Below are 15,245 nucleotides of genomic sequence, written 5' to 3'. Positions count from 1 at the left end.
TAAGCTTACAGTGAACAAAAGAAAGTGAGACGCTTGTGCTCAATAAAAGTAAAACACCAAATTCTTTGTTTATCCTTTTTCTTTTGATACAAGAACGAAAGTAGGCCGAGAACAAATTAAATTTTGGTTTCATGTTTATTTCTGTTTTGCTTTTATGCGAAACTTTTGTCTTTATTTAGTAAAATGAACTTGTTTTGTTTTCATGATCAACTCATGTTTATTTTCATCATCACATTCTATCTTTGCTAGCATATTTCTTTTCTCTTTCCCTTACATCAGAGCCCTTTTTTATATTTCTTTTAGTTTCGCAGAAACACATAATGGATGACGAGTACGATTATTTATATAAGCTTGTTCTAACCGGCGATTCAGGTGTTGGTAAATCTAATTTCATGTCTAGAATTGCTGTAAGTGACATCCTAACTTTTTTTTTTTTTTTTTTTTTTTTTTTTTTTTTTTTTTGGAAACTCATCCCGCTCCTTTGATTCATTCTAGAGGAATGAGTTCAGCTCGGAGTCTACAAGCACTATGGGTATTGAAATTGCAATTAAACTCCTTGAAATTGGTATAGACAATAGTAACTTAAAATGGACAAGAGAATGTATTGCTAAATTCTACTAGACAATTATATTTGCAAGACACAAATTTGGGATACAGCTGGAGAAGAAAGATACAAGGCTATGATTCCAGTGTAAGAATCATATAAAAATAATAAACAAGTAGCGAGAGAGAGAGAAAGGAAGGAGTGCTGATGTTATTGTATAGTTATTACCGCAATGTGGCAGGTGTATTTATTGTTTACGGTAAAACGAAATAGTCATCCTCTTTGCCTTCATACTCAACACCCTTTCCCTCTGTAGACATCACCTCTCGATCCTCCTTTGAAAACGTTCACATTTGGCTTAGAAAAATAAGAGAATACACAGATCCGACTGCTGTGATTATGCTCGTAGGCAATAAGGTCGATTTATCCAAATCCAGTCGAGAGGTTGAGACGGAGGAAGGTAGATCACTGGCTGAAGAAGAAGGACTTTTATTTATCGAGACATCCGCCTTGGATGCTACCAATATCGACACAGCCTTCACTACCTTCCTCAGCAAACTCTGTTCAAACTTGCCCAAGAAACCCAAGACTACCCCAAGTCAACCGATAACCAAAAGAAGTATTCAGTCAAGACTCCCTCGTGTTCGAGGTTTGTTTTCTCGTAAAGAAATTACAGAGAAAGAAAAAGAAAGCAGATGTATATGCTGTTAAATAAAGGTTTATTTTACACATCATTCAAATCTCTCTTGATGCTTCTCGGTGAATGTCTGTGGCTGACGGTATGACCAAATCCTTCTTTGGATTCTGAACGCTCGACAGGTGTTCGTTTGCTGGTACGCTTTGGAGGCTCATCATCAGGTGTTTCAGAGGACCAAGGTCGATCGACTGTACCGTATCCTGTAGAATAAAGTTCAGGATGTTCTCTAGACTCTTTACTACGGTTCCATGCGTCTTGACCAATAGGGTAGTTATCTAAAGAATTGACTATTTAGTGGTGCATGAGCTAAGCACAATGACATACATACCTGTCTTTGCGTCTTTGTTGATTGAATTATTCATTGTATTACGATAAGAAGTTTGGAAAAAAAAATAAGAAAAAGCAACTAAATTTATGCAAAAGAAAAATTACAGTTGGCCAACGTCACAGCGATGTAATTTGTAAAATTTCTTTTTTTGTTACTTTTTTAGATCAAACATATGTAATCAGTTGAAAGAGGTATTTATAAAAGTTTAACCTATCATTCCGTACAAAAGATATAAAGAGGATGATACGCATTGTATTTTACAATGGTTCTTCAAAGAGTTCTCTCTTTACTGCCTTCCGTGCTGAAAGTTGACCTTATCCCTCTCATCTTCTCACGAATTAAAGAACATGCTTTGTTCTGGCCTACTACTATTTTTTTTTTTTCAGTCACCTTATGCAAGTTTGTTTTATGTTCACTTGTGATTCATCTTGGCTTGAGCACAAGTAAAGATATTCAAAGGCCTTGCTGAACGAAACAATGCACTCTGAGCTATTTTTCATTAAAAAAATTGTCTCAAAGAATGCGTCTGCATGCTTTCAAACACTTTTTTTCCTTCAATAAATTACAAAAAGTAAAGCCGCATTTTTACAAATTTTATAATACAACCTATACAAAAAAACGACAAGTAAACACGACATCTATTCCTGGAAACAGCGTACTTTATTCAGAAAAGGAATCCTCTTGGCCAGTGTTTTAAATGCCAACTTTTCTTTTTTTTTTTTTCCTTACTCTACCATCAAGTCATTCATGATCGTTGTTAAACATTTTACTCTATCACAGCATCTGCTACGAATCTGTTCAAGAATCATGTCTCGTGAACATCTGAGATAACTTAATAAACAGACAGAACCGCAGCACTCTTCTTGAGCGTGGTCGGTATCAGAGTGGATCAGAAGCGATGGGAATAAGAAAAATGAGCTGCAAGGTGGACAACCCATGTGAATATTAAAAAAAAAATTACTTTTTTAAAAGTTCTAGTTCATTTCCGGTCATCCTGTGGCCATGGAATCCAAACCAGGAAGAGGGTGTCTGAAGACCAGAAAAGGATAAACACGATGTCATGCTGCGTCCATACGGCTTTTTAAATCATGGATGACGGAGGGAAGCGAACGGTGTGTGTGTGTGTGGTGTGGTTTCGATCAGTTCCAATACATCAATCATGATTTTTATGCTCTGTGGAAACACCACTGGTTGTGTCTTTATGAACAAGCTCCTTGGGAATTCTTCCCGAGTACGTCAAACCTTTTATGGTGAATCTTCCGTTTTATTTAATTCCGCGTCATTTAAAGTTACATTTTAATACAAAAAGAATGTGTTGTGATTTGTGGTGAGTAAATAAAATAATAAAAGCCCTCTACTTATTTCGACTAATCTACATTTTTTTTTACTTGTAGGCACAAGTGTATACTATCTAAATCAAAGTGAAACAAGAAATAATTTTTTTTTAACTTGTCTCCAAGAGATCAATTTTACTTTTTTTTTTTTTTTTTTTTTTTTTTTGGGCTTTAAGATTTATAATACAAGAAGGATAGAAAGTATAGTAGCGCTCTGAAAACTAGTATTTGTGTTTGAAAAACTGTCGTACATGTCGTACGTAGTCATAGTAATTTCAATCGTGTATGGAGATGAAAAAAAAAAACAAACAAATGAAATTAGCAGAAATTCATTTTATTATTATTTTACAATCATTCAGTAACCCTTAAAAAATAGCATGGTAAGCGAAATGATAGATAAAAGGATGTTGATGCTCAAGATAAGCGCAAATCAAAAATAGAATATTCAAGTATTGTTTGCTATGTTATTTGGAGGAGAAAATCACAAATGATTTTTTACCAACATTCTTAAACGTACTTTTGGATTCTGTTCTCCTTTACTTTACGCAACCACCGTTTTTTTTTGTGTGTCCTCTACAAGTGTGTGTTTTCTTTTTCTTCACTCTCCTTTATTCACTACATGATTATACGTATTTCATCCTTTGAGATCCATGTCTTAATAGTACTTTGTCTACTCTTTACGAATAGTTTAATAGAAAATACGTTTTCTACATAGTTTAGCTTAAAAAGGAGAGAGAGAGAGTCGATATGCATTTCAGTCGCGATGTTACATTAAATACACAGTAGAAGGAATGATAGACATTTATTGCCTTTACTGCGGCTCGTTATGGATTAATAAGCTTAGTTTTTCTTTTGAACATCTAAACGCCTTGGTAGCATCAAGCTGCGGTTGGTTAATATTCTGTTCTCTTTTGCCGTACGCGCTTGATTGTCTCATGAGCGGATGTCTTGAAAAATACATCATTTTCAGAAAGTAAAGTCCCATTTTTACAGACTTTATGATATATACAAAAGAGCGACAAGTAAACTCGACATTTATTCCTGAAAATATAGTGTAAATGAAAATAGTAATTACCTCCAAGTATAATGTAACAATCTTGATCATTTTGTTTGCTGGGTCAAAGTTTTGTGTTCCAAAGAGAATAGCTTCACTTGCGTACTTTTAATAATCGTTTCACTGCTTATTTTATCAAGTAAAATACTGTAGACTGACATTGTTGTGTTTTTAACACAGCAAATTTAACAACCAAGAGAGTATAGACATGCTATTTATCTTTGAAAACGGGACACATTTTAAGCTACTCTGCCCTTTTCTGTATACATCTAGAGAATAGAGTCAAATTTATTATTTCTAAAATAGCTGTCTTGTAAGAGTTTTGAGCGACTGCGGTAGCACCAGTTCTATAAAAGTATTAAAGGGACACTATTTTTTTTTTTTTTTTTTAATCAGAAACTTTATTTTTGTCCTTTTGCTCTGTATGTCTGAACCCTTGCCTATTCCACTACCACCAGCTACCATAGATTTCATCGCAAAAACGTTTGATATCTCGCAAGAAGAAGCTTCTACTACTGAAAGCTACCGGCTCTTTCAAAAACACATGAAAAGCATAAGAGGACCAGCCAATGTAGAAAAGGAGGACAGGACGATCGAATTTGATCATATCAAGGTTGACATTACCATCATACGGCCTTTGAAGCATGACAATAAGATTTTACCGGTCATTTTATACTTGTAATAGTATTCTTCTTCAAACGATTGCTACGTATCTAATATTATTTTATAACAGACATGGTGGAGGATGGTTTGTAGGTGATTATGATGGTTACTCTCCATTGGTGAATGAGGTACTGTGATCATGCTTTTTTATAACACATACTTACCCATCTGGGTTCAATAGATAGCCAACTATATGTCTTGCTGCGTTGTGTTTGTAAACTATTCATTGAGCCCCAAAGTAAAACACCCAGTTGCTTTAGAGGAATGTTATGCTTCCCTTTGTTGGGTGCAACAAAATGCACAGGCTCTCAATGTTGATTTGAATCGATTGGCTGTTGCTGGTGATTCTGCTGGAGGAAACTTGACTGCTGCTCTTACGAGTAAGTCATTCTTATTAAAAATACATATTCTTAATATTTCCTCTTTTTTTTTTACAGTTCTTGCAAAGCAAAGAGGAAACTCTGGGATTACACACCAAGTTCTCTTTTATCCCGCTGTTGACAATAACTTTGAAACTGAATCTTACAAACTTCATAAAGATAGTGCTGTATTACCTCGTGAATGGATGCTGCAAGCTTGGCAATTGTACGCTGCAAAAGAAGAGGATTACAACTCACCTCTGATGGCGCCCTTGAAAGCCACTCTAGAAGAACTCAGCGACCTTCCTCCTGCATTAGTCATAACAGCTGAAAGAGACGTACTCCGAAGTGAAGGAGAGGCCTATGCGAAGAAACTGGCAAAAGCTGGTGTTCCTACCATCTCTGTAACATATCATAATGTCGCTCATGGATTTGCATCAGCCGGCGTGCCCGAATCTTATTTGGTAGTTAGTCAAATGGCCGATTGGTTAAATAGAGGTTGGAAGAGCACTCCAAAGATTTAATTTAGAAATAAAAAAATTATGACTTTTATTATTCCAACCATCACTACCTTTTTTCTTTTGAACCAATCTCTATTCATGATTTAATAAACAATAAGGATGTTCATTCAATCTTGGCATTTGCCCATTTCTTTCATATTATAAACAGTCGAGTCAACCCCAGTTGCTTGTTCAGTGAAAGAAAGCCAGGGACTTCAAATGCAAGAATTTGCTGTATCCAAGAATGCTTTAAATGGCATATAATCCTCACACAGTCTATGAAATTGAGTTACTAGCCTGTTTATAAAATGTTTTCTGGCATACGCTAATTTTTTTTAAAAAAAATGAAGACCATTTCTTTTATACTCTTCAAAAGGCTTACAGCTACAAACCATCTCTTCTTTTCTTATAGGCTTACAATTCTTCTCTTTTATGACCAGATCAAGTAAACAACGCATGTGTTAACCATAAGAAGAAAGACATTGGGCTTTCCAATGGTTAAAAAGTTTCTTGAAACTTTTTGCATTGTAAGCTTCTATGGCTGTGATGTAAGCTAATTTTTATTATAGACATTATTATGCCATCACTTTTTTATGTAAACTAAACATTGCATAGTAGTACGTATAATTAAGCACGACATAAGATACGTATCTTGTACGGCATTGGCTTAGAAACAATACCTTCTTTGACAATATGATTCAAATCAATAGATATAAGGTTACTGTCTGAATCAAGCTTGGGTACAACGGAAAACTTAGAAAAGAAACAAGCAAAGAAATTAAAATATAATAAGGTGGCAAGAAATGATACTCACGAATATAATACATTAATAAATATAAGCGATACAAAATTATTTGTATTTGCATGGTAATAGCACCATTTTATTTCAAAGATTGGGAGTGGTCCCATGTACAATATAGACTTAAAAATAATATAAAAAAGGAAATACGAGATTGTGTGAGGTTAAAAATAAAATAAAATAAAATAAAAATGCTTTTTTTCTTACCCCTTTATTTTGTAAATGACAAAAATTTCTTCAAATTATGTAATCCTTTGGGGTTCACAAGGAGGCAATGCAGAATGGATAGCTAAAAATATTCATACAGAGGCTACCAAGAAAGGATACAAGGGACAATGTTTAGTCATGGACGATCATGAACAAGTAAAGAAAACACGCACATACAGTATAAAAAACCAACGTCCTCCTAAAAAAGGTTTCGCTTGAAAATCAAGGCGTTATCATTCTTATTTGCTCAAACACGGGCGATGGGGATTTTCCTGACAATTCTTTAAAATTTTGGAAATTCTTGCGTGGTAAAAAAGACGATGGCTATTTGAAAAATACCCAGTTTACTGTCTTGGGCCTTGGCGATAGTAATTATTCTAATTTTAACAACACCGGAAAGCGTTTGGAGAAAAAATTCAAAAGCTTGGGTGCAGCTGTATTCTACGAAAAAGGCTTAGCAGATGATGCAGAAGGGTAAAGAAAAAAAAAAGATACGATTATGAATGTAAGCTGACTTGTGTTTTCGAATAGGTTAGAAAATGTAGTTGATCCTTGGGTTGAAAAACTATGGGAGGTTTTACCAACTGTGCTTGTTCAAAAATCAAGCCTTTCTATTGAGGAAAGCATTGAAGCCGAAAAGCAGATTGAAAAGGAGCTGACTGAACTCAAGATTGATCCTATTTCAGTGCCTTATTCAATGAAAAATCGTAAAAAGACACTTCCGGATCTCGTTGAAAAGTATATACAACTTGAAAATTCTTTGGTAACGGATCCACCAGTAAAGGCAAAAGAAAACCTCAAAGGCTTCCCCCTCCAGATTAGCTTGGCAGGTTTGGAATCTGGAGCTAAATTGACAGGGTTGCCACGCGTGGCTGCCCCTGTTGCAAAACTTATTAAACTGGATGGCAAAAAGGAAAGCAACAAGACCAATGTACCAGATTTCGTAGTGACTCCTTCACCAATCACATATGCTCCTGTGACCATGGTTTCTTGTCTCTCAACTGCTGATGCTGTTAAGCGCACGCTGGAAGTAGAGCTAGATGTAGGTGACGATGTCGACTTTCAACCTGGAGATGCCTTTGGAGTCGTGGCACCAAACGACGAAGAGTTGGTTCAAGCTATTTTAAACCGTTTATCCATCCAGAAAGAACATTTTCATGACCTATACAGTGTAGAAGGAGATGTTTCTTCTCACTTACAACATGCTTCCAATACGACTTTGATTGAACTGTTCCGCTATGGCATTGATTTAATAAGCTCGCCTCGAAAGGCCCTGTTCAGGATGCTGGCAGATCACACAAGCGATCCTAAAGAAAAATTAACACTCATGTATCTCTGCAGCAAGCAAGGATCTGCTGCTTTCAACGCTGTGCGTGATGAACATCCTACCTTATTGGATATTCTCGAAACTTTCCCTTCTTGCAAGCCCCCCATTGAACGATTACTGGATCTGTTGCCAGCCCATACGCCTCGCTTTTACTCCATCTCAAGCTCACCTCTTAAAAGACAAGGCAAGATTCGATTTGCTTTTAATGTGGTTGAGTATATCACTGCAAGCAATGCTAAACGTAAGGGTGTGGCTACACCCTGGATGGATAAATTGACAGAGACCGTGCCCGCTCGTACAACACCTACCAACATTGAAATTATGACAACAAAAGACTGCAAAATACCCATCTTTATTCGTCAAAATGCAAATGCGTTTGTCTTGCCAGCTGAGACAGAGCGTCCACTGGTCTTGATCGGTCCTGGTACGGGTATTGCCCCCTTCATTGGCTTTTTAGAACACCGTCAAATGCAACGCAAAATTCGTCAATCGATGGGTAGTATTGGCCATGCACGTCAGATCAAGGAATCGTTTGGTCCGATCTATGTCTATTATGGCTTTAGAAACCAACACAAGGACTTCTTGTTTGAAAAGGAACTACGTGAATTTGAAACTGATGGGACGATAACACGATTACGCTTGGCGGAGAGTAGAGGGGATGATTCACCCAAGGTGTATGTACAGGATTTGATCAAGAATGACTCGGCTCAGTTGTTTGATTTGATCGTGAATAAAGATGCTGCAATTTATATCTGCGGTGACGCTAAAGGGATGGCAAAGGGCGTTCAAGATGCACTGGCTGAGATGCTTGTCGAACATCAGAAAGTGGATACGGTTGAAGCAAACAAAATCTTGATTGAATGGATATCAAGCAAAAAATATCTTCGCGATTTGGTAAGTTGTATTTGCTGATTGTTGATTGAATCTGTACTAACAGCTTTCTAATTTAGTGGGCCTAAAGCAACTTGGGAGTCTTATAAAACTTTATTATTATTAAAAACAAAAACCTTACAAAATTCTCTTAACAAATTTTGATCAAGGTTTTTTTTAGCATTTTATTCATCTATTTTTTTTTTTATTATTATTATTTTTTGATTTCAGTGAGCTGAAGATCAATCACTTGCTTAATCTTGGGGTCTATGTCTTGTTTTGCCTTATAAGCCTTTTCAAACCTTTCCAAATTGTTTTTAAAACAAGCGGCGGTAGTTGTTTTAGAGAGTGATTTAACAGCCAATAAAAACTTTTCTTGACGAAGGTAGATTTCAAATCCTAAAGCATGCACTTCAGCTGATTGAGGAGCCAAAAGTTCTAATGGCTTAATAAACTTCAGAGCTTCTTCTAAAGGTTTATCTGTGTTCAGATAACTTTCACCTTCAGGGTCCGAGTCAGCAGGCTTTTTATCACTCTTTGCCTTGGAAGTGTCTTCCTTTACTTGAACTGCATATATTGTTAGCTTTCTTCTTTTTGATACACATTGTTTTTTTTTTTTGGGGATATACCTTTTTTGGCTTCAGCATCTTGCTGTGCCTTCAATGCAGCCTTACGTGCCTTATTTCTAGCTTTTTTCTTTTCTGCTTCAGTCATATTGGCTTCATCAATGCCATTCTCTTCTCCCTCCTTGGCCTTACTATCAGCAAAAGCCAAGTAGGTATCAACAGCTCCCTTGGCAGCCTTCAGATAAAAGGGGTTAACCTTGACCTGATCTTCCCAACGCAATGCTCTGATATAAGCACGGAGGGTCAACTTGCGAAGACAATAACCATGGAAATCAAATTGATCATCATAATAATCGGCATAGACCTTTTCAATCATGTGGAATCGCTTAAGAGCCTTACCGTATTCCTTCTTGCGAAGGTAGGCATTTCCTTCTTCGATCATAAACCATTGACATTGCATGTCGGTCAAGTCTTGAACAGGATCAACTTCTTTACGAGTAAAGAGCTTCAAAATTTTTTCAGCCTCCTCAATTTTACCGGCACGCATCATGTATTTGGCACATTTGGAGTTGATGAAACGATCTTGCAAGTCTAGCTCACGTGCTTCATTCATGACCACAGCAGCCTCTTCGGCCTTTCCGGCGTGTTTCAAAATTCTACCCTTGGTCATGTAAAGTTCAACGACGGTTGGAGTGTGCATAATAGCCTTGTTGATCACTTCAAGAGCCTTTTCAAATTGTTTGTGATAATCGTAATGTTTAGCAAGATAATACCAACACCATAACAAGGCAGTAGGTGGTTCTTTGCCTGGTTATAAAAAATGAATACAAATTTCAAGTTTAAAAAAAAAGTTACCTAAACCAGAGCCAAAGGTTCCATCCTTTTCTAGTGAAGTACCATAGCCAACAATAAGTTCTTCAATTATACGCTGCTTTTCAGCATTTGCATAATATCTCTTCATGGATGCAAACAAAGAAGGAACACCCTTTCTTAATCCGCTTTGAAGTGAGGCTTCGGCCTTCAACTTGAATGAGTCTCCCTCAGAATGTTCAAGAATCAATTGTTCAATTGCTTTGGAACGAGGATATTGAGTAAAGAGCTCTGCTAAAATATCATTTTTGCTGGCTATTGTTTAAAAAGATAAATCAATATACAATCACGGACTCCTTTTTCTTTTGCTTATTACCAGTAGATTTTAATGACAGGAAATCTTTAATATACTTCACATTGTGAGGGTTTTCACTGATTAATAATCTATATGCCTTTTCTGCTTCCTCCTTTTTATCCAACTTGACCAAATATAAGGCGTGTTGTTCTTTCCATTTTCCCTTATCAGTTACATTAGGCTCAATCTCTAAAAGATGATCTAAAGCAGCTTGGTAATCACCGGCTTCTTCTAATAATGTATTATGATACATTAACAATTCGGATTTTTCAAAGTCTGTTGTGGCGCCACCCTATATTAAAAAGTTTATATCAAGTTTCTTTCTTAAACTATTTCTCTTACAGGAATCTTTGTCTCATTAAATGTCTCTAAGACCTTAACCGCGTTTTCAGGCTTATTAACAAGTTGATAGGCAACAGCTAAACCAAGCCAGTAAGAAGGGTTTTGAGGTTGAGAATCCAAAAGTTTAGTACGAGTGTCCTATGTATATAAGGTTAGGGCTTCGCTTTTCTTTTTACAAAGGTTACTTACAACAAGGGCATCATAATGACGCATTTGTGTTTGAAGAAGAGCAAAATCACGAAGGATATTGGGATCATTCTTGTTATATTTCAAAGCATTAGCGTAACACTTGGCTGCTTCTTCATAGTTTTTATCAGCTCGGTATAATAAGCCATAAACATGCCAACCTAGACCATTAATTTAGTTAAAAAAATTGAAAAAATCGGTTGATTCGTATATTACAAATATGAGATGTCAAGTCTTTCAAAAGACCCTTCTTGACAAATTCGTAACCTTCTTCTTTTTTCTCGAGATTGTTCAAGAATAAACCCTTCAACGCCAATGTTTCTATAATAAACAGAATTTTCATAAAAGGTTGTCAGTTGTTTGATGGAATTTTTTTTACCACCGTGATCGGGATGCTTTTTCAAGATCGACTCGGCCAGCTTTAAGCCTTTTTTGTATTGACGAAGTTCATAATTTTTCTTTTTTTATAAATTATTAAATAAGAGCTGAAAAAAATGAATATCTATTTTACCAAGAGATTTCTAAAGGAGGCGGCTTCTTTAGGAGGAAGTTCTCTATTTTTGTTGACTGCCATGTCTTTTTTTTTATTTTAGGGCAAAAAAGAAAAAGGGCGTCCAAAGGGGTCGCAAGTTTTTTTTTATTTTTCAAGATGCCGCTTAAATTTTTTGGGTAAACAAGGGTTACAGTGTATCGCGCTTGAAGTTCAATAAAATTTATAGTTGAACAGTAAAAATTGTGGATGATCAGTAAAACGTTTTTATCATCAATACAAATGTTATAAAGCCGATACAGAAAAAAGCACATTTTTTGATATTTAATGACTTGGTGAGAAACTATTAAGTCTATTTTTAATACTACCCAACATTACACCATACGCATAATTAGAAAAAAGAGCTATGGTTTGTACTCACTCTTTATTTAGTTTATAACTTTGTAAAAAGATCTCATTCGAATATTACATTTGTTCACGTACTCTTAATCGTTTCTGTAAACTAGCAATCTTTTCTGATTTTCTTTTGATTATACGTTTAAACATTTACTTTATTTACAAATAAAATTAAAACCCCAAATGGGCGCATGATGACTTAGTTGTCATCGTTTTCGCCCGGGGTAGGTCAAAATAGAATGGGTGGAGGCTAAAAACCCCTTATAGGATCAAGGGTAAAAATGTTGAAGAGAAAGGAATGGTGACACGTGTGAGAAACACTAGCCGGAGACATTGGGAAGCCATTCGAGGAATCTTTGCCCAATATTGGGTGGTGGTGAAGGCGGAATCTTGTCATGGCATAAGTAGTCGAGCTCATGGAGGATGGTACAGATAGTAGGCCATCTGAGGGGCCAAGGAAGGGCTGCTTGAAAGGAATGTGGTATTCGATGAGGTAATTTGTTCAGAAGGAAGGACAGAGGATCTACTATCGTTTCAGGCAATTGTAGTCGGCGGTGCATATTGAGGCAATGGATAGAATGGGACTTTGTAAGTGTCTGTGAAGGATGTAAAGGACATGGTCTGGGTGTACCCCCAGGAAGCCATCCGAGACGCCAACGCACACAGCGATTTCGTTCTATTCTGGTCATTGGTAGCCATAAGATAGGATCCATCTTTTGATTATACAATCACACCAAAAAAATTTTCGGATAAAATACTGAAACAAAAACTTCAAAAATATGGCATGTAAGTACAAGCCAATTGATACATGTAAACGTAAGCTTGGGATTTCAAGTTGTCAGAAAAGAAAGGCTCAAGTGCTTATTCTAAGAATACATATATAAAGCCATTTTCAGTATTCTGTTGCGCCGCCTTTAGCTTTAATAAATGATTCACATCGCCTCTTCATGCTTCGAACTAACCGGTCAGCAAACTCATCATCCAGTATTTCCCACTCTTTTTGTAGAGCCACCTTCAATTGCTGCAAGCTTTTAATGGACAATCTTTTTCTCTCAATTTGTCTTTCAAGAGCATTCCAAACATGCTCAATCGGGTTCAAATCAGGGCTTTGGGCAGATCAGTACTCAAACCCCCTAATTTGGTGGGTTTCCTTCCACCATCGAGCATAACCATTTGTATGACAGGAAGCTCCATCCTCTTGGAAGATAAAATCCCTCTCCTGATGCAACGTGACATTTGTAAATCAAGGATGGAACCTGTTAGCTAAAATATCGTGTACGTTTCTTGGTGTACAGAACCGGTGTCAATAATTCCTAAAGATCCGAAACCTCCTCTCCAAAAACATCCCCAAACCATAGCACCACTCCCGCTCCACTTGACTGTGGATATTATATTTTTTTCGTCATAACACTCTCCTTCCTTACTGAGCACTCTTTTACCGAGTTTACTGCCTTCCATACAAAAGCGCGGCTCATCAGACCAAACAACGTTTCTCCACTGGTCTTCCATCCAATTGAGGTGTACCTTCGCCCAGTGAAGCCTACTTTTGCGGTGTCTTGAAGTCAATCTAGGTTTATGAGCTGCTCTGTACGACTTGAAGGCAAGTCGATTGACATACGATCGGAGAGTTTTTATACAAACAAAATATCTAGCTTTGCTAGCTCCATATTTATTCCTTTATAAAAGGCAAAAGGATCCTCTCTAATTATCCTCTTCAAGTGTCTTTCAGTTCTTTCATTTATTTTCAATGGTCACCCAATTTGTTTGTGAGGCAAAGGGCTGCCATAGTTATTAATCTTGGCTTTTATATTTTGCATAGTAGGCTAGTTCAAGCCTACAAGATCTGCAATCTCTCTAATCGTGTGATGTGTTTTAAAAAAAAGACCTCCTATGCTTTACTTTCTTTTGTTTCATCTTCATATATAATTAAAGGTCGTATGCAGTCTATGGAGATTCGAGCTAACATGTTTTTTAAATGAGTTGATGGATGAGAAAAAGACGACTTTATTTGTTTAAACATAGTCTTTTATTTAAGATGCAGTTGACAACTTATTTTGTTAGAGCAAACCCAACGGTAGAGGGATATTAGATTAACTTTAATAGATCGAAGCTAAATATTTGATACCTTTTGTGAGGATGTCACTTTATGGTCCCTATTAACTCGGACCCTATTAAAATTTCTACGCTATATTTTTTAAAATTAATATGAGCTCTGAAGGTGTTTACGCAGCTATAGCAGAACGATTCAGCAAATTTGGGCAGTTCCAAAACGTAGCAAATTAGTACCTTCTTGCTTTGAAAGGCTTTAATCTTGAATATTATGAAGAAACCCACTATGTCAGGTCAGTTTCTGGTCATAAAGTTGTCAGCCGAGATCGCATCGGGGATCGTCTTTGTCTCATTACAGATAACTTCTTGTAATCACCAACCTACGTCAAAAAGACTTTTTGCTGCCGCTCCAGAATGCGCTGAAGCGTATTTATTAGTATTATTAAAGTCATTTAACTTAAGGATTACTGCTTTCTTCAATATAAGTACAAGACTACTAGCAAAGCTAGATTTTTACCTTACCAGAAAATGGCAGCTGTCACCCACCAGGTAGCTTATGAATACGGATATCACTCTGTACGCTTCAAAATCCATAATTACTCTGCCAACTGAATTGATGGATATTTTCGTATGTCTGAAAATTCAGCGATGTAGTTGAAGTTGTTTCACAATGTTTATCATGGTAAAATTCAGCTTTATTTAAACTAAAAATGCAATCATCCATCAACTTATTGCATTCTCAATGTATAGAGAACTCAACTGAATGCATTCTGAAGTGACATATAAGCAAGAAATTTAAAGATCCATTATTAACATGATTTACATATAGCATTACACGAAAGGTAATAGCTCTGATAATTCCTATTAATTTTAATACCTTTGGGCGAAATTTTAAGACCTATTAACTTTAATAGGGTCGCTAAAAGGGTCCGTTGGGTGACAACTTTTTGATTTTAGGGTATTAAAGTTAATCTAATCGGGACCGTTGGGTTTGCTTTTATGTGCTAATATATGTATATTTATGAATGAAAATTTTAATGTTTATTAAAATTCGTCAGAATATAGGGTTGAGAGTGATGCAAGTGTATGAAACAGTGACTTACTATGATAATATAAGATATTAACATAAAGAGTCGTAGACAAATAATTTCATAGTTCTTTTTGGGTTTATATATAGCGTTATAAATATATTATTAAGGAATAATCTGTGATAAGCTCCAAACTGCTATTAAACAGAAAAATACATTAAAACAAATAATTTACAAACATGGTAATCGCTGCTCTTCTAGAGCTTTCTGTTTAAGTTAAATTATACTGCCTAAATGTAAAATTTATCATTAATTAGGATGGATTATTCTTTAATTTACAA

General features: G+C 36.1%; 5 protein-coding genes across 5 annotated transcripts; 3 read left to right on the top strand and 2 right to left on the bottom strand.

The window, feature by feature from the left end:
* Nucleotides 1-528: 528 nt before the first annotated feature.
* RO3G_16638 (uncharacterized protein) lies at nucleotides 529-1,255 on the top strand (the record flags this gene model as incomplete). Its single annotated transcript, XM_067671222.1, has 4 exons — nucleotides 529-565; nucleotides 622-691; nucleotides 766-803; nucleotides 861-1,255. The coding sequence occupies 4 exons, from the start codon at nucleotides 529-531 to the stop codon at nucleotides 1,253-1,255; spliced, it is 540 nt and encodes a 179-aa protein (XP_067527323.1).
* Nucleotides 1,256-1,268: 13 nt separating this feature from the next.
* Nucleotides 1,269-1,603, bottom strand: RO3G_16637 (uncharacterized protein; the record flags this gene model as incomplete). Its single annotated transcript, XM_067671221.1, has 2 exons — nucleotides 1,269-1,516; nucleotides 1,570-1,603. The coding sequence occupies 2 exons, from the start codon at nucleotides 1,601-1,603 to the stop codon at nucleotides 1,269-1,271; spliced, it is 282 nt and encodes a 93-aa protein (XP_067527322.1).
* A 3,210-nt stretch (nucleotides 1,604-4,813) lies between these two features.
* Nucleotides 4,814-5,503, top strand: RO3G_16636 (uncharacterized protein; the record flags this gene model as incomplete). Its single annotated transcript, XM_067671220.1, has 2 exons — nucleotides 4,814-5,000; nucleotides 5,058-5,503. The coding sequence occupies 2 exons, from the start codon at nucleotides 4,814-4,816 to the stop codon at nucleotides 5,501-5,503; spliced, it is 633 nt and encodes a 210-aa protein (XP_067527321.1).
* Nucleotides 5,504-6,623: 1,120 nt separating this feature from the next.
* RO3G_16635 (uncharacterized protein) lies at nucleotides 6,624-8,573 on the top strand (the record flags this gene model as incomplete). Its single annotated transcript, XM_067671219.1, has 4 exons — nucleotides 6,624-6,641; nucleotides 6,829-6,959; nucleotides 7,017-8,486; nucleotides 8,549-8,573. 4 exons carry the CDS (start codon nucleotides 6,624-6,626, stop codon nucleotides 8,571-8,573), a joined length of 1,644 nt encoding a protein of 547 aa, XP_067527320.1.
* A 323-nt stretch (nucleotides 8,574-8,896) lies between these two features.
* Nucleotides 8,897-11,515, bottom strand: RO3G_16634 (uncharacterized protein; the record flags this gene model as incomplete). Its single annotated transcript, XM_067671218.1, has 9 exons — nucleotides 8,897-9,249; nucleotides 9,312-10,055; nucleotides 10,104-10,373; nucleotides 10,435-10,705; nucleotides 10,756-10,893; nucleotides 10,945-11,102; nucleotides 11,158-11,262; nucleotides 11,321-11,399; nucleotides 11,453-11,515. 9 exons carry the CDS (start codon nucleotides 11,513-11,515, stop codon nucleotides 8,897-8,899), a joined length of 2,181 nt encoding a protein of 726 aa, XP_067527319.1.
* Nucleotides 11,516-15,245: the final 3,730 nt, after the last annotated feature.

The sequence above is a fragment of the Rhizopus delemar genome, genomic scaffold, assembly GCF_000149305.1.
Source record: "Rhizopus delemar RA 99-880 supercont3.21 genomic scaffold, whole genome shotgun sequence".
NCBI lineage: Eukaryota > Fungi > Mucoromycota > Mucoromycetes > Mucorales > Rhizopodaceae > Rhizopus > Rhizopus delemar.
This window is presented reverse-complemented; position numbering and strand designations above follow the sequence as displayed.